Raw genomic sequence first — 23,508 nt, forward strand, 5'->3', positions numbered from 1 at the left:
CTTATTCATTTTGTGAAGTAACTACTTGCTGTATTGAAAAAAGCAACACAAGTTGATAATGAAGTCTTAATAATACACAGTTACACCGTGTTAAAAATGTGGGGATCAAATTTGAGACAGTGGTGGGTGAATAAGGTGTTTTTCTCCTGAACATTTATGTCAATATTTTTGCATCTTAAACTAGCATTGTTCTGAGCAAAAACTTACCAACTCACCCAAATGCATCATAACTCATACTATCTACAGCATATTAATATATATATATATATATATATATATATATATATATATATATATATATATATATATATATATATATATATATATATATATATATATATAAAAATTTGGATTTCACAAAAGGGTTTTAAAAGTATCTTAATTCAAAAAATATTTAATTATCTGTCAAATCTTTTATAGTGACAGTTAAAGAAGACTAATTCTAAAGTATTTTGAAATCAGTAGGTACAAATTTTTGGTGAGCTTCTGCCCCCTTTTCACTTCTTTGTGCTAATCAGAAAATGACATCTATTGAATTCATTAGCTCATAAATCTTCTAATCAAATCCTTCTAAAACTTGTTCATTTTTAAACAAATTGTTACTCCTCCCAACCTTTTTTAGACTTGATCACATGTAAAATTAGCTTTTTTTAGTGGATAAAATTAAACTATTTCTTAGTATACCTTTTTTGTATTTTTTATAATTTTTGAGATAAAAAATAAAAAGTCTCACATTTTATGGAATTAGGTTTTTAATTCTATCAGGCCTGAGCATAAAAATTACATTTAACTGTCAAAAAACAAAAACAAAAAAATGTTTTTATTTGTGAAAATAGCCCTTTACTTCACCAGATCAAACAGATCACAGTAAAAAAAAACATTTTACAAACGTGTACAAATGAGTGAATGTGATATTTGAAACTAATGTTGTTTATTGCTTGTTTTTCTTTGTGCAAACAAATAGAATAGAGGCAATTTCAAGGCTGGTCAGCAGTGCTTTAGGGTTTTAAAAGTCCACAACTTCTGTCCAAACATAAACTTTTCATGTTGTTTTCACACAAAATACTTTATATCTCAATAAAATAATTCTATATTAACAGGCACAAGTCCATAAAAAGAGAGTTATCTTCCTCAGGAGTGTGGTAGAATGTTCTCCGTCAAATTTCAACCACCCAAAGCCGATCCTCTGCGTGTCCACGTTCGCTGGGTGGAGCCGGGTCAGTCCCTAATGTGGGTCCCAGAAAGGCCTCCGGACGGCCGTGACACGTAAATGTCGATTCAGAATGAGCCTCTGTGTGTCCACGGCTTCTGGCGGGTTGAGATCGAACTAGTCTGCCTTCACGTCCATCTCTGTCAGGACTGAGAAGCACACCTTCTGGATGATGAGGCCACTTTTAGCTGAAAAAGACAGACGAAACAGAAGGATCAGGGCTTTGTCTATGCTTAAACATTACTATTATGTATCTGGCGTCAAGAGTGACATATTTTTAAAACCTCCTTTGCCTATAAAATTCATCCAAGTTTAAAAACGGTCAAAAAATGGATCAAATAAAACTTTTCTATTATTTCTATTATTATTACACTTTCTTTTTAAAGAGGTTTTTGGTTTTTGGAGGTTTAACATGTTATTGGGGCTTTAACTCAGTGGTTCCCAAACTTTTTCTGCAGGGCCCCCCTTTCGGAAGATTAGAATATTTTCGAGCCCCCCACACTGACACAAACATACAAATCCTTTGTTTCTAAACTCCACCGCGCCCCCCCTAAGGGGCGCAACCCCCAGTTTGGGAGCCACCGCTTTAACTCATGATGGAGGACATATAGAAAGAAAATGAAACTTAACCCTTGTGCTATCCTAGGCACTTTAACATTGGGAGTGGGGTCATGTAGACCCACTAGACCAGGGTTCACCAACCTTTTTGAGACCGAGGGCTATTTCATGGGCACCAAGTGGTATGAAGGGCGCCACTAAAAACCTCCTACCCCCCCCCCCCCCCCCCAAAAAAAAAACAACACAATTTGAGGACTTCCTTTTGTGCCCTATTTTTATTTGCTCATTTTACACACAAAACATGCATGAATTTTCTAGACTCGTATTACAGGGGGGGGTCAAACTCAGTTGCAGAGGGAGCCTAATTTCAAAACAGACTTTAGGTTGCAGCCGAACAAGATAAATATTTATTGAACACACTAAAGCTAAACTTTTAAACCTTTGTAACTTTAACTTAATTTTAACTTTTTAAACATAAATGTAAATAAAAACAGACAGGAATATTAATCCTCACATTAATGGATTACTCAACCACCTCAATCTATTCTCAAAATCTTTACATTACATGAATCATAAGAATGTCCAGAAATTGTGTAATTTATTTGATCTATTTAAACTTTTGTAATAGACCCTTACTTTTAGTGATTTTTTTTAAGTTATATTTGTTTACATATTTGGGTTTTCTTTGTCTACCTTTATCTCAGAATTGATATTGTTGTCATTGACAGACATGCCGTGGTTGTTTGTTGAATATTTGCTTCAATAAAAAAAAAAAAAAAGATTTTTTTTGGGTGCATTCCCTGCGGGCGCCACAAGGGGTGCTCGCGGGCGCACTGGCGCCAGCGGGCACAGGGTTGGTGACCCCTGCACTATACAGTGCTCTGAACCTTTTTTCTTCGATGATTTGTGAACCTCACTGGTGTCCATGGATTACATGATATCTTTCCACCTTTATCCACCTTTCTCACAGTAGGGAGAACACGTCAATGTAAGGGTGGGGTCATCTAAGATAGCACAAGGGTTAAAGGGAAGTGGGGGCGGCTTGCTCAGCGCTAATGGACCCACAAATCAGAGGCAACTGCTGCCGCTCAACAGAAACAATGTCCTAGAAACGACACAAGCTTTTTTATATTAACTTGGATTATAGCCTACTTAAAAGGCATTAGTGGGAAGACTTAGAATTACCCACAACATGATCAGAATGGGACTTTATGTAGAATCCTATGATGTCATCAAACCACAGGAATCCAAAAAAATGTCCCCTCTGCACAGAGATTTCTCCATTAACTCTTGAATATAATTATAATGGTAAATGGCGTATACTTATATAACACCTTTCTTCCTACAAGGACAAAGGGCTTTACAGTCACAGACCCATTCACCCAGTCACACACACATTCATACACTGGTGGCGGCTCCTCTGCCAAGCACAGGTGCCTGCCTACCACCAGAGGCAAGGTGGGGTTCTGTGTCTTGCCCAAGGACACTTTGACTAATGGGCGTACAAGGCGGGAATTGAACTTGCAACCTTACGATCATGGGACGACCGCCTTACCGCTGCACCACAGCCGCCCTAATGCTGTGCAATTTTTTTTTAAGTCTTCCATCATCTTTTTACACATTTTTACTTATTAACCCTTGTGCTATCTTAGATGACCCCACCCTTACATTGACATGTTCTCCCTACCATGACAAAGGTGGATAAAGGTGGAAAGATTTCATGTAATCCATGGACACCAGTGAGGATCACAAATCATTGAAGAGAAAAGGTTTAGCACACTGGCTAGTGGGTCGAGATGACCCAAATCCCAACGGTAAAGTGCCTTGGATAGCACAAGGGTTACACAGACCTGCTATAAAGGACTTTATTTCTGCTTTAGAATGCTGTAAGATGCTACGGTTAATTAACCATAAGTCAAAGTGGAGAAAAAGGAATGTTGTTCAAACGTTAGGATGTTCATGGCTGAATTTCTAAGCTCAAGCCTCAAACCTAAACATAATGGCAAGAAACCAGATATGCAAGTGAGAAAAAGGAAGAGTTATTTTTTCTAACAATACATTTTTTGCCATTAATCTAACAAAAAAGTTGTGGAAAATCAAATCTAATAATCAGTTGTTTGGTGTAGTGTTCATGAGTCATGATGCTGTTTGTCCATTCAAATTCAGACACATACTGATAGTTTCACAGACATATCAGTTGCTGTACAGACTGTTCTTGATCATTTCAGTCTTTGACGCAACCATCTGTGGAATGAGGTTAACCAATCACTCCACTAAGAAAATGTTGTCTTCATTTAATCCATAGCTGCTCTAAAAAAATTACTAAACAGCTTTTAGTTAGAACTGTTTGGTGATGTGACGTCTTTTTCAAGGGTTCGAATATCCATGAATATCATCTAAAATGTTTCTAAAACAGATAAAAAGAAAAGTTTCTGAAATACGCAGACTAGACCGTCTGGAACCAACAACCATGGTTCAAGTCACTTCAATCACCTTTCCTCCCCACAGCAGATCGTTTTGACCATGTCTACATCCCTAAATGCATTGAGTTGCTGCCATGTGATTGGCTGATAAAAACAGCCGTTGGTTGAAATATTTCTTCATTCCGAACATGAAACTTGAATCTAATCTATTTTTAAAATACTTGTCCAATCAAGTCAGGTCAAATGTGCCATGGATGTTGCTCTCACACAGTCACATCTATGGGCAATCTAGATTCACCAATCAACCCATGAAGCATGTTTTCAGAGTGTGGGAGGAAGCTGGAGTACCTGGACACATGTCTCCCAAGAACATGAAAACTCCACTCTGAAAGGACCCATCCAGGATTTGAACCAAGACCTTCTCACATTTAAAATGTTTTTTTTTTGTTTTGTTTTAGGACACTTTCTTTTTTTCTTTCTTTTTTTTAGTGCAGGTTGAAAACCATCGCAACTTAAAGCATCATTTTTCCTAAACAGAGCATCACCCAGTTGAACGATAAAAGGCTGCATGTGATTGGCTGGAAGCCCACATACGTCAGAGTTTCTGCATCTCTCACAAAGCATCATTATTCATCTCTACCTTTAATTATGGCCCGCAGCAGTCATAGACTGCAAGGACCATATTGTAACTGGTACGAGGGTCGAACACTCAAAAAGTCCAAAACGTCAAAAAAATGCGTCGAAACGCCAAAAAATGGGGTCAAAAGTCGCCCAAAGCACAAAACAACACGACAATTGTGTAACGCAACAAAAATACACACACACACGCACAACACCAACGCAAAAACGTAAAAATTGTAGTCGCAAAAATGACGACAAAAGCACAAAAAAGCCCAAAAAAGCCCTCAAAAGACGGGTTTAAAGCCAAAAAGACATGCCCAGCCTATAGTAAAAGACAGGCCGCATAGAAATACATAGGCCACCTGACTGCAAAAACTTCTATATTGTTTTTGCTTCGTTTCATTATTATGGCCCGCAGCACTCACAGAGTGCAAGGACCATATTGTAACTGGTACGAGGGTCGAACACTCAAAAAGGTCCAAAACGTCAAAAAAACGCGTCAAAACGCCAAAAAATGGGGTCAAAAGTCGCCCAAAGCACACAACGACACGACAATTGTGTAACGCAAAAAAAATACACACACACACGCACAACACCAACGCAAAAACGACAAAATTGTAGTCGCAAAAATGACGACACAAACACAAAAAAGCCCAAAAAAGCCCTCAAAGGACGGGTTTAAAGCCAAAAAGACATGCCCAGCCTATAGTAAAAGACAGGCCGCATTGAAATACATAGGCCACCTGACTGCAAAAACTTCTATATTGTTTTTCGAATGTTTTTTTATTATTCTTCTTCTTTCTAACGGATACTTTGAGCTCAAATTTGACCCCCGCCACATACCCGAAAACTCACCAAAATTGGCACACATCTGGGATAAATTGAAAATGAATTTTCGGCAAAGAGAACGTCACCCCCCCCACGATGATGACATCACGGCGAGCGTTCCCGTAAAAAAAATGAATGGGCCGAAAATCGCTTATGGGGCCAAAAAAAAATATTTTGAAATACAGTAACGAAACCAAAACACGCGTGTTGGAAATATCCCAAAGAAGTTATAAAATTATTATGGGATGGCCACACGACCTACGGCTTGGCGGCCATTTTGTGGCGAACTCAGAGAAATGGCGATATTCGTGTTTTTTCACAATATGGGAAAATGACACTTTTCTTCAAGCGATTTTTACGAAATTGAATACACATGCCACAAACACGATTCTACAACTACCAGAGAAGTTTTGTTGACCTTTGACCTTGGGAAGGGGCGGCCATCTTGAATTTTCATAAAAAAGCACTTTTAGTAACGGATACAAACGAAAACTCGTCCTAGGGATTTTTTCCGATATTTTTGAAACTTCTCGGGCATCAATGGCAAGCTACTGTGGACAAAATGTTGGAATTAGAAGTTGTAGATTTTGAAACGCGTGCGCGTGGCAAATTCGCAACCGTCGCCATTTTAGCTAGCTCGCACATATTTTATCGGAATAGCCTGAAAATGAAATATGCGATTCCTTGGCCCACACTGAACAAAACGATGTCACATACGACAAAATCGATAAAGGAATGTGGCCGTGGTAAACAAAAAACAATCGCAAAAAAAAGTGCTGACTCGGCTAAAAAAAAAAAATTCGGATTTTTTTTTTAAGAATCGGCTAGCGTAACCCAGATAACTTTGTCGGGTATATCCAAAGAAAGTTTTGAAATCATTACGTGATGGCGACACGACCTACGGTTTGGCGGCCATTTTGTGCCAAAATCTGCCATTTTGAGTTTTTCGCGTTTTTACACAATATGGAAAAAGGAACTTTTTTTCGAGCGATTTTGACGAAATTTGACTCGCATGTCCCTAGCGTAAGTGTATAATCACCTCTGGAGTTTCGTCGACCTTTGACCTCGGGAAAAGGCGGCCATCTTGAATTTTCTATAAAAAACACCTTTACCACCGGATTCAAACGTAAACTTGTCGTTGGAATTTTCATCGATTGTCTCGAAACTTTTTTGACATCAATGGCAAGCTACTGTGGAAAAAATGTTGGAATTAGAAGTTGTAGATTTTGAACGGCGTGCGCGTGGCAAGCTAGCAAAGTGGCGCAGTATTATAACTCCAATGTATTTCAATACAATACAATGAAAATTGAATGCATGCATTCATGCCTGAAACTGAATACATTGAAAAACACTGGATATGGACATATAAGGAATGTGGGCGTGGTTAGCATAAAACCACTGTTGCTAAGGACAACAAAAAGTTTACTTTTACCGATTTGTCCGAAACTGACGTCAATCTGTTCGTCCTCCCGAGGGTACCAAAACATAAAATGGTTGCTATGGAGATAAAATCAACAGAAAAGCCGCCATTTTGGAAAAAGTGGTTTTTTTATCAACTTATGACATGTAGCTCTCACCAATGGAGGAATGTGTTTTTCTGAGTCAGTTGATGATGCAGATCGCTATGCTAGCAATTTTAGCTATGTTAGCAGTACTAGCATAGTTAGCATAATTAGCATTTTAGGTCATGTGTTTTTCTGAGTCAGTTGATGATGCTGATCGCAATGCTAGCACTTTTAGCCACATTAGCGTAGCTAGCATAGTTAGCATAATTAGCATTTTAGATAATGTGTTTTTCTGAGTCAGTTGATGATGCTGATCGCAATGCTAGCACTTTTAGCCACATTAGCATAGTTAGCATTGTTAGCATAATTAGCAAATCCAGCCTTGACTAGCTTTTAATTTGCGGGCTGTGAGGGCGGTGAGGTCAGCGTTTGTGCGTAGAGTTGGGCGTGGAAGGCGGGTTGCGTCTGCGGGCCATACAACGCCGCTTGCGGCTTTAATTATTATTATTCTTTCTAACGGATACTTTGAGCTCAAATTTGACCCCCGCCACATACCCGAAAACTCACCAAAATTGGCACACACCTGGGATAAATTAAAAATGAATTTTCGGCAAAGAGAACATCACTCCCCCCATGATGATGACATCACGGCGAGCGTTCCCGTCAAAAAAATGAATGGGCCGAAAATCGCTTATGGGGCCAAAAAAAAATATTTTGAAATACAGTTTCGAAACCAAGACACGCGTGTTGGATATATCCCAAAGAAGTTATGAAATCATTATGGGATGGCCACACGACCTACGGCTTGGCGGCCATTTTGTGGCGAACTCAGAGAAATGGCGATTTTCGTGTTTTTTGACAATATGGGAAAACTACACTTTTGTTCAAGCGATTTTCACGAAATTTCATACACATGCCACAAACACGATTCTACAACTACCTAAGAAGTTTTGTTGACCTTTGACCTTGGGAAGGGGCGGCCACCTTGAATATAAAAAAAAAGCACCTTTATTGACGGATACAAACGAAAACTCGTCCTAGGGATTTTTATCGATCTTTTTGAAACTTCTCGGGCATCAATGGCAAGCTACTGTGGATAAAATGTTGGAATTAGAAGTTGTAGAATTTGAAACGCGTGCGCGTGGCGAATTCGCAACCGTCGCCATTTTAGCTAGCTCGCACATATTTTATCGGAATAGCCTGAAACTGAAATATGCGATACCCTGGCCCACACTGAACAAAACAATGTCACATACGACAAAATCGATAAAGGAATGTGGCCGTGGTAAACAAAAAACGATCGCAAAAAAAAGTGCTGACTCGGCAAAAAACAATTTTTTCGGATTTTATTTTTAAGAATCGGCTAACGAAACCCAGATAACTTTGTCGGGTATATCCAAAGAAAGTTTTGAAATCATTACGTGATGGCGACACGACCTACGGTTTGGCAGCCATTTTGTGCCAAAATCTGCCATTTTGTGTTTTTCGCGTTTTTACACAATATGGACAAATGAACTTTTTTTCGAGCGATTTTGACGAAATTTGACGCGCATGTCCCTAGCGTAAGTCTACATTCACCTCTGGAGTTTCGTCGACCTTTGACCTCGGGAAAAGGCGGCCATCTTGAATTTTCTATAAAAAACACCTTTACCACCAGATTCAAACGTAAACTTGTCGTTGGAATTTTCAGCGATCGTCTCGAAACTTTTTGGGCATCAATGGCAAGCTACTGTGGAAAAAATGTTGGAATTAGAAGTTGTAGATTTTAAACGGTGTGCGCGTGGCGAGCTAGCAAAGTGGCGCACTGTTATAACTCCTATGTTTTTCAATGGACTATTGTGAAATTTGAATGCATGCAATAATGCCTGAAACTGCATACATTGAAAAACACTGGATATGGACATATAAGGAATTTGGGCGTGGTTAGCATAAAACCACTGTTGCTAAGGACAACAAAAACTTTACTTTTACCGATTATTCCGAAACTGACGTCAATCTGTTCGTCCTCCCGAGGGTACCAAAACATAAAATGGTTGCTATGGAGAAAAAATCAACAGAAAAGCCGCCATTTTGGAAAAAGTAGGTTTTTTATCAACTTGTGACATGTAGCTCTCACCAATGGAGGAATGTGTTTTTCTGAGTCAGTTGATGATGCAGATCGCTATGCTAGCAATTTTAGCTATATTAGCATTACTAGCATAGTTAGCATAATTAGCATTTTAGGTAATGTGTTTTTCTGAGTCAGTTGATGATGCTGATCGCTATGCTAGCACTTTTAGCCACATTAGCATAGCTAGCATAGTTAGCATAATTAGCATTTTAGGTAATGTGTTTTTCTGATTCACTTAATGATGCTGATCGCTATGCTAGCACTTTTAGCCACATTAGCATAGCTAGCATAGTTAGCATAATTAGCATTTTAGGTAATGTGTTTTTCTGAGTCAGTTGATGATGCTGATCGCTATGCTAGCACTTTTAGCCACATTAGCATAGTTAGCATAGTTAGCATAATTAGCAAATCCAGCCTTGACTAGCTTTTAATTTGCGGGCTGTGAGGGCGGTGAGGTCAGCGGTGGTGCGTAGAGTTGGGCGTGGAGGCGGGTTGTGTCTGCGGGCCATACAACGCCGCTTGCGGCTTTAATTGAAATATTATCTAGTCAGAGTTTTTTTTAGATAATCCAATTTCACCAAACAATATTGAACAAAGTTGCTAACTTGTAGTCCAAACATGACATCAAATTAAAACCAATTCGTCCATTTTCTGAACCTGCCTAATAAATACCTTTTGAGGTCACAGGGTTTCTAGAGCCTGTCCCCACATTCACATAAAGGGGCCATTTAAAATCAACAGTTTAGCTATGAAGCATGTTTCTGGACTGTGAGATGAAGCCGCAGTGCCCGGATCCATGGAAAGAACACTTAAACTCCACACAGAAAGAACCCAGCCGGGGTCTGAAGCAGTGCTAACCACCACCCCACCGTGCAGCCCCAAATTACAACCAAACACTACATTTTTTTAGCCGCTGAACAAAAAGAAAATTAGAAGAAGAAACTTCTAAAAGTCTCACCGATAAAGTTTCGCAGCCACAGCGGCCTCTTATAGGCTGGAGTGTAGCAGCAGAGGAAGTAAACCGGCACTCCTGACAGGGCGATGCCGATGCCGATCAGAGAGTTGATGGTGTCGCTATAGAGGGGCACCACCACCAGGAAGACGGTGAGGATGCAGAAGATGATGGGGTAGATCAGACTGAGCTGTGGGAGGCAGAAGATCATTGTCAGTCCAGCAGAAGTGTGTCACTAACCTCAGCGGCTTTGGGGTTCCTCACCTTCAGCGGTCTGACTCTGTCTGGCTCCTTCCAGCGCAGGTAAAGCTGTCCTAGAATAGACAGACCCACAAAGAACCAGTAGCTGAAGCTGTAGTAGTTAATGAGCCTGAAGACGTCCTCCACACACAGATAAATGAGAGCCATGAAACCCTGCAGGCACACAGAAAGACGGTCAAAACTCCAGGTTTACTGAATGAAAGAATGAAGATGATGAGGGTGAACTGACGTTGAAGAGCAGCGCAGGGATGGGAGTGTAGCGGCTGACATGGATCATGCACAGGAAGTCGGGCAGGTGGCCCTCCCTGGATCCCACGAAGAAAAGCCTTATGGGAAACAACAACAACAACATGAAGAAGAGTATCGACGGCGAGCTTGGGGACGTTTTCAAAGAGCGATCCCACACCTGGAGGCCGCAACGATGGAAGCATTGAGTCCTCCGAAGCAGGACAGAGCCACGGCCAGAGGAATGGTCCAGTTCATCACTCCAAACACCTGGTCTGCGAACGTCTGCGGGAGAACGACGGCGGATGGTTTAAACCAAAGCAAGCACGAAGCTGAAAAAGGAGGTCAGGCACTCACCACCGCCACGGCGTCGCTGTCCAGGATTGCGTTGATGGGGAGGATGGTGTAATAGGCCACATTGGTCAGAATGTAGATCACAGTCACTATGGGCATGGAAATGGCGATGGCCAAAGGTAGATTCCTGCAGTTTATGGAAACAAACAACAGAGGGCGACAGGATTGGTGAGCAAAACCCTCAAAGGGTCTCTGTGGGAGAGGGAATGATGAGGATCTGGAGCTGTTTGTCATTTAATCTGCCTGGGAACTTTGGGAAAAGCTTGTGATCCTATCAAACAGTCTTTTTACTCTTTTGATCAATGTTCAGTACATCAAATCAAGGCTAGAGCTTTGTATTTTTATTCTACTCGCTAAGCTTTTGTCTTTTGCTTAATAAATATGATTAAAAAGTCAAAACATTTTTGTTCTTTGATTTTTTATTCCATCACTGAAAGGGAACCAAAAAAACTCTGTTATCTGCCTATGGATAGGAAAATGAAAATTATGCTTCTTATTTTGGTCTCAATGAAACTTGTGAAACCTAAAACCTTCTACATTTACTCACTGCCAGAAATATGAAAATAACCCAAGTTTTGAGCCGCCCATCTTTTTTGAAAGCCTTAAAAAATGGCAGGAAGCTTCTTTCCTTTTCCGTCCAGTCCAACACCAAAGATTTTCAAACATGATTGAAATTAATAAAGTTTGGCCTCAATTACAAAAGGGGTTTATTCAGACATAACTTTGGTTTGTCTGAAGATTAACAACCACTGTTGTTAAAGTAAAATATGTCCTACACAAGAGGCCCTCAGTTCTCATCTGCCTGCCCAGTTGTTGGACAGGACAAGTTAAAAAAAAGAAGGAAAAAAAAGGCAATACATGTTCTTGTAGCCTTATTCTGATAATGGAGAACATATAGAAAGAAAATTAAACTCAAAATTCCATTCCTGGGGATTTTTTGGGTTCAAATCGTTGTGAATCAGGAGCAGAGAAAAAAATGTTGTTTGAAAAAAAGATGGAATTGTGACGTGGAAAATACGCTGGGCGGCCACAAGCTCCCTGCCACGAACTCTCATTCATGGGGAGGGAAAGGGGGGCGGTCCTGCCCACAACTTGGAGGTGAATTTCTAATAAACTACTGTCACTCTGCAGAAACTATGTCCTAGAAAACGTTACAGTTTTATGGATTTTGGCTAAAAATGGCATAAACATAATTAAAAGAACACTGGGAACACTTTTGAAATAACTCAAAAGATGATCAGAGCAGGGCTTCATGACAGTTTTTTTTTAATAAACGTGATGGAAATACATATCAGAGCTTTTCATGCCAAAGCAGAACTTACTGTTTCTTGCTTTTAAAATAAAACTCAATTGAGGGAGACATTTTACTTATTGAATGGATTTTTGTAAATAAGTTGAGTCATAAGTCCTTATCAGGTTTTGAGTGTCTAAAGTCACCAATCCAATTAAAGTGTGTTTTCAAAATGTCAAATAAAAAGAAGGGAAAAATAGCTTTAAAGATGGACTTTGTTTTCTGACTCCACCCACTATAACCTGCTGCTGTCAGCAGAGCCGAGTAAAGGTTGCGAAGAATATTTTCTGTGGTTTTTCATATTTTTACCAAAGCCTGTCATTGTGGGGAACCGGCTCACCTCTCTGGGTTTTTGATTTCCTCTGTGACAAAGTTGAGCGTGTCCCATCCAGAGTAGGAGAAGAGCGCCGAGTAAAGAGCCAGGGCGAGGTGTCCGGGGTCCCGAGAGGAGCCATCGAACATGCCATCAAAGTTCTGCGTGTAACCTGGAAAACAGCCACGTAATTATTAATGACATGATGAGGTTTTCTGAGTTTGTGTTCTATCATTCAGCAGTTTAAGCAAATAATCATTAGCTGGTTGTAGATCATCCTCTCTGCTTCGCATGATTGACATTTCCAGGGATTAAATGATTATTAAGGTTGAGTGAGTGACTGCCTGAGCACCTTGTCCGATCTTCACCAGGCCGGTGATGATGACAGCGATGAGAGCCAGGACTTTGGCGTAGGTGAAGAAGTCCTGGACCCTGGTGCCCCACTTCACATAGGCGCAGTTCACAAAGGTCAACAAACCTGTGAGTAAGCAGCGGTTAGTCAGACTTTGAAAAAACGGGTCAGTGGTGACATTTGCCCCGTAAACTGTGCGTGTGCCAGCGTGTTTCCGCGTGGCCGGTTTAAGGAAGCGCTGCTGCTGACTGCAGCAAACTGGCCTGTTGTTTGTCAGACGAGGAAACAGCTGAGTGCAGCACATGCGAAGCAAGACGCGTTCGCGGAAACACAAGGAGACGAGAAAAACTGGAACCAGAGTTTTTCAGCTACAACTGCAACTAAATTTGGCTTGAAAACTGCAAACTATTTGATACTTGCAAAGATTTCAAACCTTATTTTTAGATATTTAAGATATTTTACCAGGTTATAAGCTGTTTAACTCATTTTTGCTAAACATTTTTCCAAGGTTTTCTCATAATTTCAATAATTTCTTTTTATCTTACTAAGAGCTAGGATCTAGAAATAAGAAAGCTATTATTAAAATGAAACAAAATCCTGATTGTGATCCCACAATCCAAACTCTTGGCAAACTTGATTTATGACTTTAAAAAAACTCAAATTGCTGGATTCAAGAAAAGTTCATAAGACATCTGAATGCATTTGATCAAACAGAATTCCTTCATAACATGGAGAGGCCACAGTAAATCTATCAAACATGATATCAGAATTTATTAAGACATGCCTACTTGTACTATTTTGTTCACGTTCTGTAGTGAAATGTGTCATTTTCACTTATTCCTTTTATTTTTTGTCACTGAGGTCAAATTGAATATTTAATTAGGTTCATAAAAACTCTAAAAATATAAACCACTTGTTTAGAACAAGCAAAGAATACTTTTTATTGGGATGTATAACATTCAGTTTGAAGTAATTTTATGTACGGTAACAGTTAGCTTTTTTAGCCAATACTTCCCTTTTTGAGTGCTTGCGTGGAAGTATAAATGATCATTTTACTTCTCTCTAATGATTTTCTTCTTAGGGTTGGTGTTCTTTGTTCTATTTTAGGCTACCTCTTTTTGCAGTGAAGTTGAGACTACAAATTGAAAACTGAAACTGCCGATAAGAAAAGTGTGATACGCTACTCTATTTCTTAAGTGTTTGCCTTCCTTTACCTTGAACGCAGTGAAAAACATGTTTTTGAGCTTCTCCCTGTCCTTATCTTCCTCTGGACTTTTATCAGCTCACGATTCGCCTACTTCAAAAAGGTGGAGGCTATGAGCTGCTGCTGTTCTAGAGCAACACTGAGCTTTTGTGGATGCAACTTTTCTTTTTTTTTGGATGCTTTTAACCCTTGTGCTATCTTAGATGACCCCACCCTTCCATTGATGTGTTCTCCCTACCATGACAAAGGTGTAGAAAGGTGGAAAGATTTCATGTAATCCATGGACACCAGTGAAGATCACAAATCATTGAAGAAAAAAGGTTCAGAGCACTGTCTAGTGGGTCTAGATGACCCCACTCCCAATGGTAAAGGGCCTAGGATAGCACAGGGTTACACAAGTCCTGGTATTTCATTTGCCAAAGAGTTAACCTCCTTTATCTGCAGGAATTCTCTCACCACGCTGACCTACATCTTAGTCAAGAAGACTATCACTATCGTATCACTGCTCACTCCTCTGTCCCAGCCACTGAATTAATCCCACTATCATCTTCCTCCACTTATAGACAACTGGAGGATCAGAACAAGCAGTTTCCATCAGGACATCCAAAACAGAATAACTGGGATGGAAATGATGGAGAGGGACAATGATTCTGATGTAAGCAGAGGAGTGTTGCACTGACAGTGGAATGAAAGAAAGCCGAGAGATCTTGGATCAGGTTTGAGACTCAATTCGCTCTCCTTTTTTTTTTTTTGCAATACAGACACCGCTGTATTGGAGCCAGACGACGTCAGTAAACAATGATTGGTTCAAGTCGGTGTGAGTTGAGGTTTCTATGGCAACCACTCTCACCAATCAGAAGTGAGCTTGTTAGAAGTACTATCACTTGAAAGCATGCTCTAAGCACAAGATGTTTCCAGATGAAGAATGTTTATTCCATATAAATATATTGACAGAGTAATAACTGTTTATTTCTCTATAGAAATCCATCTTTCTTTGGCTTATTGGAGCCAGACGATACTTCCTGTCCTGGAACGCAAGGAGGGAGGGATCACTCAGTCCAGTTCTCATGTACAGTCAGTGGACTCTGGCTGACCAAATGAAAAATGAAAACAAATGAAAAAGCTCAAACTCTTAATATGCAGCAGCTAAAATGTGTCCTCTATTTATGCCAGTTTAATAATCAAGATGCTATGGCGGTAGTATCGACCTTAAGGCCCAAAGTGCTTTACAGTCACAGTCCATTCACACACATTCACACACTGATGGCAGCTCCACTGTCGAACACTGGACCAACTTGTAATTACTGGGAACAAAATGGGGTACAGTGTCTTGCTCAAGGACACTTCAGCACATGAAACCAAACCTGTGATTTGCTGATCAGAATTCGACCGCTCTACCTCAGCCAGCTGTCGCCCCCCGAGCATGGCTGGTCTGCAGCTCACCGCTCCCCCCAGGGGATGGGTTAAAGTGCAGAGAACAATTTCCCCATTGTGGGATAAATAAAAAGTATATTTTTAAAAAAGAGAAGAAATATGTAAAAGAAGAATTTTACTTAAAATCAATCCAATCTAACTCAAACAGCTTTTTAAGGGACTTTAAAAAATTCTCCGTTTGGAAACTGATTTTAAGAAAAGACATAAGCCTTTTAGTTTTGAAAACTGACCTGATGAATGAAACAATAAAGCAAGAATTATGAATTGATTTCTAAATATCATATTTTAATGAAAACTTAAGAAATAAATTACAGTCAAAAATGTTGAGGGTTCTTTTTTTAACGAATTGTCTGAGAATGCTTAACCCAGTGGGTAATATTACCTATCAGGGGCAAAGGGCATTTGACTTTTAGAAATTTGTAAAGAAATGACAAAAAATTGAGGGGTGTGAGGTATGGAAGTTTGTTTGAGTCATAATTTAAAGTAATATGCAATTCTCAATTAATAATTAAATTTGCAATTTGATCATGCAGTTTAAAAACACATTTTTTAATTGACAATTCCATATCCAATTCAAGCTTGGAATATGAAAATTCATTTTGCAATTTAAAATTCAATATTAAAATGTACAATTCAACACAACGATTTAAAAGAATATATATCAAAACATGTCAAATCTGTATCTTCAATCTACAGAAATCTAACTAGTTAAAAGCAGTTGAAGAGGTGGTGGATTGAAATAAGATTGTAAATCTGTAACAGAAAATAACTCCATGATGAACATTCCAATCAAGTTTGAGTGTTTTTTTCCTCTGAAAAAGTAAAATCTTTCTAAGGCTTCCTGCAAAATAATAAAAAAAAGCGATTTATCATTGTAAAGTTACTTTATTGTTTTCATCCACATAATCACTTAATGAATCATCACAGACAGGAAGTGGGTTTGGTTTTACGGTTCACTGCAGTGCTGAGCTGTCAGTGGAGCTTCAGGTGGAGGTCAGATTGTTCCTGCGAGGGAGGACTTTACCTCCCAGCTATCAGCCCTCTGATCACGGCTTATCATGAACGCCACAGGTGTGTACGCACGTGTGCTGGATACTGCACATGCAGTTTGATTTTTGATTTTTTTTTTGCAGGGAAGAAGGAGAATGAATGTGAATCTGATGGCAAACGAGAACAATATGATTGTTGCTAAGTTTCAGGATTTATCCGTCACACTTTCCAAGCTTGTTGTGTGTTTTATTTGTTAATAATTTACAAACATTCACCGGCCACTTTATTAAGCACACCTGTCCAACTGCTCATTAACACAAATGTTTAATTAGCCGATAACAGGGCAGCAATTCAATGCATTTAGGCATGTAGACATGGTCAAGATGATCTGCTGTAGTTCAAAGTGAGCATCAGAATGAGGAAGAAAGATGATTGAAGTATCTTTAAATGTGGCATTGGTTGTTGGTGCCAGATGAGCTGGTCTGAGTATGTCCAAAACTGCTGATCTACTGGGATTTTCACCCATAACAATCTGTAGATTTTACAGATAATGGTCCAAAAAAGAGAAAATACCCATTAAGCAGGTTTGCGGACGGAAATGATTTGTTGATGCTAGAGGTCAGCAGAGAGTGGCCAGACTGATTCCAACCAAAAGGCAACAGTGACTCAAATAGCCACTGGTTACAACTGAGGTCTGCAGAAGAGCATCTCTGAACTCACAACACGTCCAACCTTGAGGCAGATGGACTACAGCAGCAGAAAACCACACCGGGGACCACGTCTGTCAGCTAAGAACAGGAACCAGAAGCTACAATTCACACAGACTCACTAAAGCTGGACAATAGAAGATTAGAAAACGTTGTCTGGTCTGATAAGTCTCCATTTCTGTTATGACCTGTGGATGGTAGGGTCAGAACTTGGCATCGACAACATGAAAGCACGGATCCATCCTGCCTTGTATCAACGGTTCAGGCTGGTGGTGGTGGTATTATGGTGTGGGGGATATTTTTCTTGGAAAATTTTAACCCCCTTAGAACCAATTAAGCATCATTACAACACCTTTCTGAGTATTGCTGTTGACCATGTCCATCCCTTTCTGACCACAGTGTACCATCTTCTGATGGCTACTTCCAGCAGGACAAGACGCCATGTCATAAAGCTGGAATCATGTCAAACTGGCTTCTTGAACATGACAATGAGTTCATTGGACTCAAATGGCCTCTACAGTCACCAGATCTCAACCCAATAGATCACCTTTGGGATGTGATGGAATGGGAGATTGGCATCATGGATGTGCAGCCGACAAATCTGCAGCAACTGTGTGATCCTATCATGTCAATATGTACCAAACTCTCTGATCTCTGAAGAGAGTTTTGGTACATATTGACCAAACTCTGCCACCAAGGATTAAGACAGATCTGAAGGCTAAAGTACCAGTACTACCAAAGTCCCCCTAATAAAGTGGTTGGTGAGTATAGAAAGTTTTAGTTACACTGGTTTCAACACAGAAATGTTGGATTCTTCGTTTATGAAGACTTTCGCATTCACTCTGAGTCTAAAAAGCTGTGACTCTGCACAATTTTGCGTTATTACTGCTGATTGAGCGAAAAGGTTTTTCTTTTTATCTCCTCAAAACCAAGATTTCAGGGAGGATCCGTTCCTCTTTCATATAACGTCAGCGGGACTTTCTGCAGCTGACCGGCTGACTGCGGTCGCCACGTCACCATCTTTCACTTCTCCAACCCTCACAGTTCACGTGTTTGGCCTGTGGTGAAACAAAGAACTAATGGAACAGATGTGTACTTACATATACAAGCAGCTGCCAGCAGCCTGTTGGCCACGTACGGCGCTATGCAGGTGGGGAAGATGGGCTGCACCATGTAGTTGGAGAAAGTGATGGCGATGACGGCCTGGCTGGTCGGTTCGATGATCAGCAGGGACGTCCACAGGCGGATGAAGGCGAGGAAACCCCCAAAGGCCTCCAGGATGTAGGCGTATGATGCCCCTGACTTAGTAATGGTGGTGCCCAGCTCGGCGTAGCATAAGGCCCCGAATATGGAGAAGATCCCACCAATGGTCCACACCACCAAGGAGAGACCGTAGGAGGCGCTGTGGATGAGCACGCCTTTGGGGGAGACGAAGATCCCGGAGCCGATCATGTTACCCACAATCAAGCAGACCCCGTTCAGAAGGGAGATCTCCTTCTTTAGCTTCATGGACTCATCAGAACTTCCAGACTTTAAAGACGGTGGGCCCCCATTTGTCCCCTCTTGGGTGGGAGCAGGACTGTAAGACGCCATTGTTCCTGCTTAATCAGAACAGTTTCCACTCAGGGATCACAGTCACAGACACAGAAGATTGATTTTTTTCTCTGTTTTTCTTTTTCCTCCTGTTATCTCCGTTTGGCCCCGGCCATCTGTGAACACACACAAGGTCAAATCAGGGGATGCTGTTGCCGTGGAGACGGGTTCCTGGCAGCACCCGTGCAATAAATACCAATTTTATTACAAATTTAAGTTGGTCAAACAGCAACCCATTGAAATGCCTCAAGTCCTGACCGAGGAACAAGCACGCACAAAACATGAGGACACGCGTTGTGGATCAGGGAACCATTAGGCTGCGCTGCAAATGGCCTTTTAAGGTTGAGTGTATTTACAGAGAGAAAGGCAGAGGAGCAAACATGCCTGAAAACACCGGCTCCTGATTAGCAACCGAAAGCTAAGAAGAAAACACGGATTGTGACATGTTTTGCCTGTGTGACGCCCACGTATCCACACACACACACACACACACACACACGTCCATGCACGCCCTGAGAGTGTCAGCACACTGACAAGTCACATGTTTTTCCAAAGTTCATTGTTTTAGCACAGACCAGGTTAAATTATGAGACCAACATGAACTTTGAGAATTGTGTTAACCCTGTGAAGCCCACTACAATAAAGAAATGACAGAAAATCTAATTTGGGGGAATTAAGATGTTTTCTAAACTGATGTAATCGTCAACAAAATAAACTATCATTTTCTTTATGAGATATAGATTGTATCAATTCTGATATGTTGGGTGATTTTGTAAGTTTTTGTTCACAACAATATTTCTTTCAAATACTGTCATGTGTGTTCAAAAAAAGCACCTTATTTACCCACTGTCTTAAATTTGATACACATATTTTTAACATTTTGAAGACTTCATTATCAACAAATTAATTCAATACATCAAGTAGTCATTTAAAAATATGAGTTATTTTCATCGTAAAGTTGAGAAAATTCCCGCCAAAGGTTTTACGGAAGCAGCCAATTTGAAATGAGCCGGAAAATGCCCTTCTACTGCCCCTAGTGGGAAAAAGTTTTTAAAAGGCCCTCTAGTGGAATGATGATGAACTACAGGGCAAAAAACATGGACAGTTACATACAATTGGCTTTTTAGAAATTTTGCTACTGAGATATGAGTCTCAGAAATGTGTTTTTTTTTTAGTCAGACTCCACTCATCTCTTGATCTATTTTCAAAGCGTTCCTGGTGGTCTTTTAATCATGATTATGTCATATTTATCCAAGATCAAGAAATCTTAGTAATTCTGAAGGAAATAGTTTCCCACAAAGCAGCAATTCGCCTCTGAGTTGTGGGCGGAACTGTTGATGCAGAGTGAGCCAACCCCCTCTTCCCATCATCCATCTGTTAACACTCTCTTCTGCTAGCTTACAGCCCCTCACACCCCCCCCCCCCCCACCTAACATTACAACAAAAACAGCAAACAATATTGGAGCCATCAAACAGTACAGTTTTAAGCTGTGGCTGGCCCAGCATACTTTCCACATCCCAACTACAAGCTTTTTCAAATGACATTTTTTCATCTGCTCCTGATTCACAATGACTTGATTAAGGCAATTTATTATACGATTTTCAGATTAATCATCTTGAGAAAGTCATCCTTCGTGAGAAAAATGCCACCAGAACATGTTAAAAACACTACGAACACAATTTCTTTTAGAATGGGTCTTGATACAAATGGGGTTAAAATGAATGGGTGAGGAGCAAAAAAACACATATATGTGACAAACTTGCAGTAAAGACTGATAAAAGAAAAACTCATGGACAATCAGATAAATATATCATTGATGGGATAATCGACCCCGAGCGTAGTAAACAGTAAGAAGCGTATTTGCTGAGATACAGCACCATTGAAGCCTACGAGATAACATGATGTGAGCAAACACAGAAACATTCTTTCCTTCTCATCTAACCAGAAAAAGAGGTTGGTTTCAGGTACCTGGAGGCAGCAGCACATCAGCAGGACATCTTCACAGAGGAGACTATAGGTTGAAGATCCGATGAAGTGTGCCAGAGACACAGAGGTGAGGCTTTTACAGAAAACAGAGAGCAAGGTCCAAATGCTGCTGATAAGTTGTCTCTCTTGAGTCACTCAAAGCTGCCAAGAAGATCAAGAAAAGCCCTCTGTAGAGACAAAACAGCCATATGAGGAAAGAGCCTTGACAGCTAAGATTGAGCTGCAGGATGTGCACCTTATACCAATAAAAATGTAAAAGAAAAACTGAACTATTGCAGCTTTCCTTCTGATTTTTCTATGAAATAACATCCGGATCCAAAAGTCTCCCTCTAGATTAGGATTGTGGTGATAAAAAAGTCACCCAGCCTCATGATCACTTTCAAAAAGTTAATAAATGTTAGGTTAAATTGAGTCTGCTGCACAGCAATCATCAAAACCAAATCAATAGAGAAACGCTCTCCAAGCAGCTTCTGTGAAGACTCACCTTCCTCCAGGGTTCCTCCTGACAGAAATCACCGGATTACAAAAAAAATCAGCTGTTCTTCCTACTAATTTGAAGTCAATAATAATAATAATAATTAATAAAAACCAATAAGCCTCAGACTCCTCTGCGCGCCGCTGCAGTTTCCTCCTGTTTTGACTACTGCGCTTTACGGATTTCTGCTTCTTTTATTACCAAGGAAACGAGTCAGAGGAAAGGACGGGACGCCGTTTCGGTTCGTCACCAACAGATCCTGCTGTAATGACATTATGGCATCAATCAGGTGACGTCATCAGGCGGGGGTCGTTACCTGAATCTTTTAGGGAGGAGGAGTGGGGGGGGGGCAACAACGCACACATAAACACACTAATCTAATCTAAGTCTGTTTGACATGTACAGACCCCTATGATCATCAAAATGTGGTCAGAAATCTCAAACTGTTGCGTTGAAACACACTAATAAAGCACGAGAGGTCAATTAATTATGTAGTAATATAAAACATTTTTAACGATACATTCAAACTCCAATGCAAAACTGTTACAAGTTTTTCCAAAACTAATGTTCTCTTATTTTCGTTTAAACTCAATGAAAAATTGTAAGCGCTATGATGCCCTCTTGTGGACATCAAAAATAATGCATGAGGGGGCACAACCATATAAAGTAAAATGAAAAGATACATTTCAGAAAATGTTATATTTTTATTTCAACTGCTGTGAACAGTCAAAGCTGTTGCTGCCAAGTAAAAATCCTTTCCTTATAATACCTAATAAAAGGGACATATAATTTTAGACCACCTAACACTACACAACTGATAACATTTTAAAAATATGAAATCCTTTTTTGGATGATGTACTGTGTATGTACTGTACTGCCAGTTTTGATGTGATAATGACTAAGTACTATTCAATGATTAACGTATAAACTTTTGGAGAAGCGTTTCTTTTTTGTTTGTTGTTGTCTTTGGTTTTTTTACATTTTGTGATTTTTTTTTTGTCTTTAAGTTTCTTTTGTAATTAGTTTTACTTATTGCCTTTGCTATAACCTATTGTTGTTCTTCTGTTATTATCTTTTTCTGTTTGTAATTGTATTGCTTTACATGTATAAAAAGGAGTACATGATAATAGACTCATGTTAATATCTCACTATAGATTTACTTTCTGTTCATCTACCAATAAAATGAATTACCATAGCACATCTTTATCTTTTTTTTAGATTACAAATATATTTTAACAATATAATAATAATAAATTTAATAACAAGAATAATATATTACAAAACAGTTGTGATAATAGTACAAATGTGACTAACCTAACTATTTTACTGGGGTTAAAAAAAGAAAAAAACAAGTAACTTTAAAAGCACTTTTATTTTGAAATTAAAAGACTGGATATTAGGAAAAGTGGGTCCAAAAGTGGCCTTTAAGCCAAAGAGTTTTGACTCCCACTTTAGCAAAACTGAAATATTTGTATGTCACTTTATATTTAGTGAATAAAGACAATTTGACTAATCTGTTTTAGTAATCAAAGTTGACTGAGTATTAATTCACAAATTTAAATGAAAGTTGACTGTAGATGACACAATACAAGAGGAGCGCATCATCAAAAACTTTATTATCAAGTTCACAAATAACACAATTTATGTGCTAAGAGTTTTGACATTATTTTCAGAAGAACAAATTACAGCTGTGTTTAAGTTATCTAACATCCATCCTGCCATATTTTTCAAACCGGCTTAAATCCTTTTGGGGTCATAGGGTTGCTGGAGCCTATCCCAACCACAATCAGACGAAGGCTGAGTAAACACTGGATGGTTCACCAGTCCATTGAAGGGAAAAGTCAATTAGATTTTAGAGATATTTCCCAAAAAAGAAAAAAACGCTAATTACTACAAGTTTTGAAAAATATTTTTCTTTACATAAAAAGTAAATTAGAAAAGTTTTGTCATAAAAGTAAAAGGTCTGTAATAAATAGAATTTCCTTTTAAGCACTTTTAAAAAAAATAATCCACTGTTGGTGCAGTTCAATTTTTGAGTGTCTTATAAATGTAAACAAATCAAGATGATATTTCTTTGCCAGGAATTAATAAGGTCCCATCTACAAAATACTCTTA

At 39.5% G+C, this 23,508-nt stretch overlaps 1 protein-coding gene across 1 annotated transcript; it reads right to left on the reverse strand.

Moving 5' to 3' along the window:
* Positions 1-734: 734 nt before the first annotated feature.
* slc7a7 (solute carrier family 7 member 7) lies at positions 735-21,668 on the reverse strand. The gene is made up of 11 exons (XM_004079830.4): positions 21,403-21,668; positions 20,901-21,085; positions 18,439-19,047; positions 13,004-13,129; positions 12,679-12,823; positions 11,051-11,174; positions 10,875-10,978; positions 10,698-10,794; positions 10,472-10,621; positions 10,214-10,397; positions 735-1,398 (listed from the first exon to the last, which is right to left on the reverse strand). The coding sequence occupies exons 3-11, from the start codon at positions 18,929-18,931 to the stop codon at positions 1,328-1,330; spliced, it is 1,494 nt and encodes a 497-aa protein (XP_004079878.1). The 5' UTR covers positions 18,932-19,047; positions 20,901-21,085; positions 21,403-21,668; the 3' UTR covers positions 735-1,327.
* Between the last annotated feature and the right edge of the window lie 1,840 nt (positions 21,669-23,508).

The sequence above is a fragment of the Oryzias latipes genome, chromosome 18 (genome assembly GCF_053564925.1).
Source record: "Oryzias latipes strain Hd-rR chromosome 18, Olatipes_Hd-rR_3.1".
Taxonomy (NCBI): domain Eukaryota; kingdom Metazoa; phylum Chordata; class Actinopteri; order Beloniformes; family Adrianichthyidae; genus Oryzias; species Oryzias latipes.